This window comes from Setaria viridis, chromosome 3, assembly GCF_005286985.2.
Source record: "Setaria viridis chromosome 3, Setaria_viridis_v4.0, whole genome shotgun sequence".
NCBI classification, from domain to species: Eukaryota; Viridiplantae; Streptophyta; class Magnoliopsida; order Poales; family Poaceae; genus Setaria; species Setaria viridis.
In genome coordinates, this window is record NC_048265.2 from 22,706,211 (window position 1) to 22,707,671 (window position 1,461).

The 1,461-nt window shown below is 56.2% G+C and overlaps 1 protein-coding gene across 1 annotated transcript; it reads left to right on the forward strand.

Annotated features, from left to right (window-relative positions):
* Window positions 1–550: 550 nt before the first annotated feature.
* Window positions 551–1,461, forward strand: LOC117849147 (protein SRC2). Its single transcript, XM_034730732.2, has one exon. It carries the CDS (start codon window positions 642–644, stop codon window positions 1,245–1,247), a length of 606 nt encoding a protein of 201 aa, XP_034586623.1. The 5' UTR covers window positions 551–641; the 3' UTR covers window positions 1,248–1,461.

Genomic DNA, 1,461 nt, shown 5'->3' on the forward strand with positions numbered 1-1,461 from the left:
TAATTTTAAATATAGCTTGTGGAGCGATGTGCTAATAACGTGTGCCGTTCCAGAGGCTTCCGTAGTATCCGAGCAAATCATCCAAAAATAAGCAGCAATGCTTTGCTGTGGATTCCCATTCTTCTTTGCCCTGTCGATCGAAAGCACTGGCTGGGCTGCAACGAAATGGCGCACTACCAAATGGTCAAACGATGCTGCTGCCAATAACTAAAAGCCCTCAATACCTCAGTGACATATGCTTATTGATTTCTTTTCCCTCCGATCCGGTAATATTACCATTTCTTGAGCTTATTACTTGGCCATATGGCCATACGTTGGACGGCCAAGATTTGAGCACAAGTGATCATCTTCGTATACAAACAAAAAGCAAAGTCTTCAAATACGGGATTAATCCAATTTGCCCTCAAGAGGAGAAAATTTGTTTATTTCTCCCCTCAATCTTCTCTTATCCATGAAGGAAATTGTTTATTCCATGTATCCCTTAAAATAAAATAATTCGTGTATGAAACTCATCGCGGGCCCGCCCACCTCCATAAATGCGCGCACACACGGAGCAAGGCAGCCACGAGCCCACGACCACGACGACGAGCAGCTGCTCAACGCGTGGTAGGGGAGTGGAGTCTCGGCGGTCGGCGGTGGCCATGGCATGCAGGACGCTGGAGCTGACGCTGGTCTCGGCGCGGGACCTCCGCTCCGTCAACCTCGTCTCCAAGATGGAGATCTACGCAGTGGCCTACCTCGCCGGTGACCCGCGCTCGAGGCAGCGCGTCCCCACCGACCGCGCCGGCGGCCGCGACCCCACCTGGAACCAGACCGTCCTCATCACCGTCCCGGCGTCTGGCGCCGGTTGCGGCGTGGTCCGCGTCTTGCTGCGCACGGAGCGCGCCCTCGGTGGCGACCGCGACGTCGGCGAGGTGCTCATCCCGCTCCCCGACGTGCTCGCCGGCGCCGGGGACGGGCCCACGGAGGCCACGGCGGCGTGCTTCCCGGTGCGCAGGATCGGCTCCCGCAAGCCCCAGGGCGTGCTGAACGTCTCCTACAAGCTCGGCGGGGTCGTTCACCCGGACCTCGTCGCACGGATCGAGGGAGCCCAGCCGGTGCAGGCGGGCGACCCGGCGAGTCCGATGATGGCGTACTTGGCGGCCGCCGCGAAGGTGTACTCTGCTGCGGCGCGGCCGCCACAGTGCTTGCCTTCTACACCGTACCCGGTGGCGCCTATGGGCGCGAGCATGCGGAGCAGAAGCTAGTCGGTGAACGTCCATGAAAATGAAGAAGGATGACGAGTCTAGTGGTTGTTTACTCTCCAGTCTCCACTGACCACTATGCATATTGACACCGTGAAATACATGACGTGTACTATATTCAGTTATACACGCGTTGGTGTTCAAGCTTCGAACCTCAATGGCTCGATGCATAACCTCAATGTCAATATATACGAGATAAGTTTATAGCTTAATACGA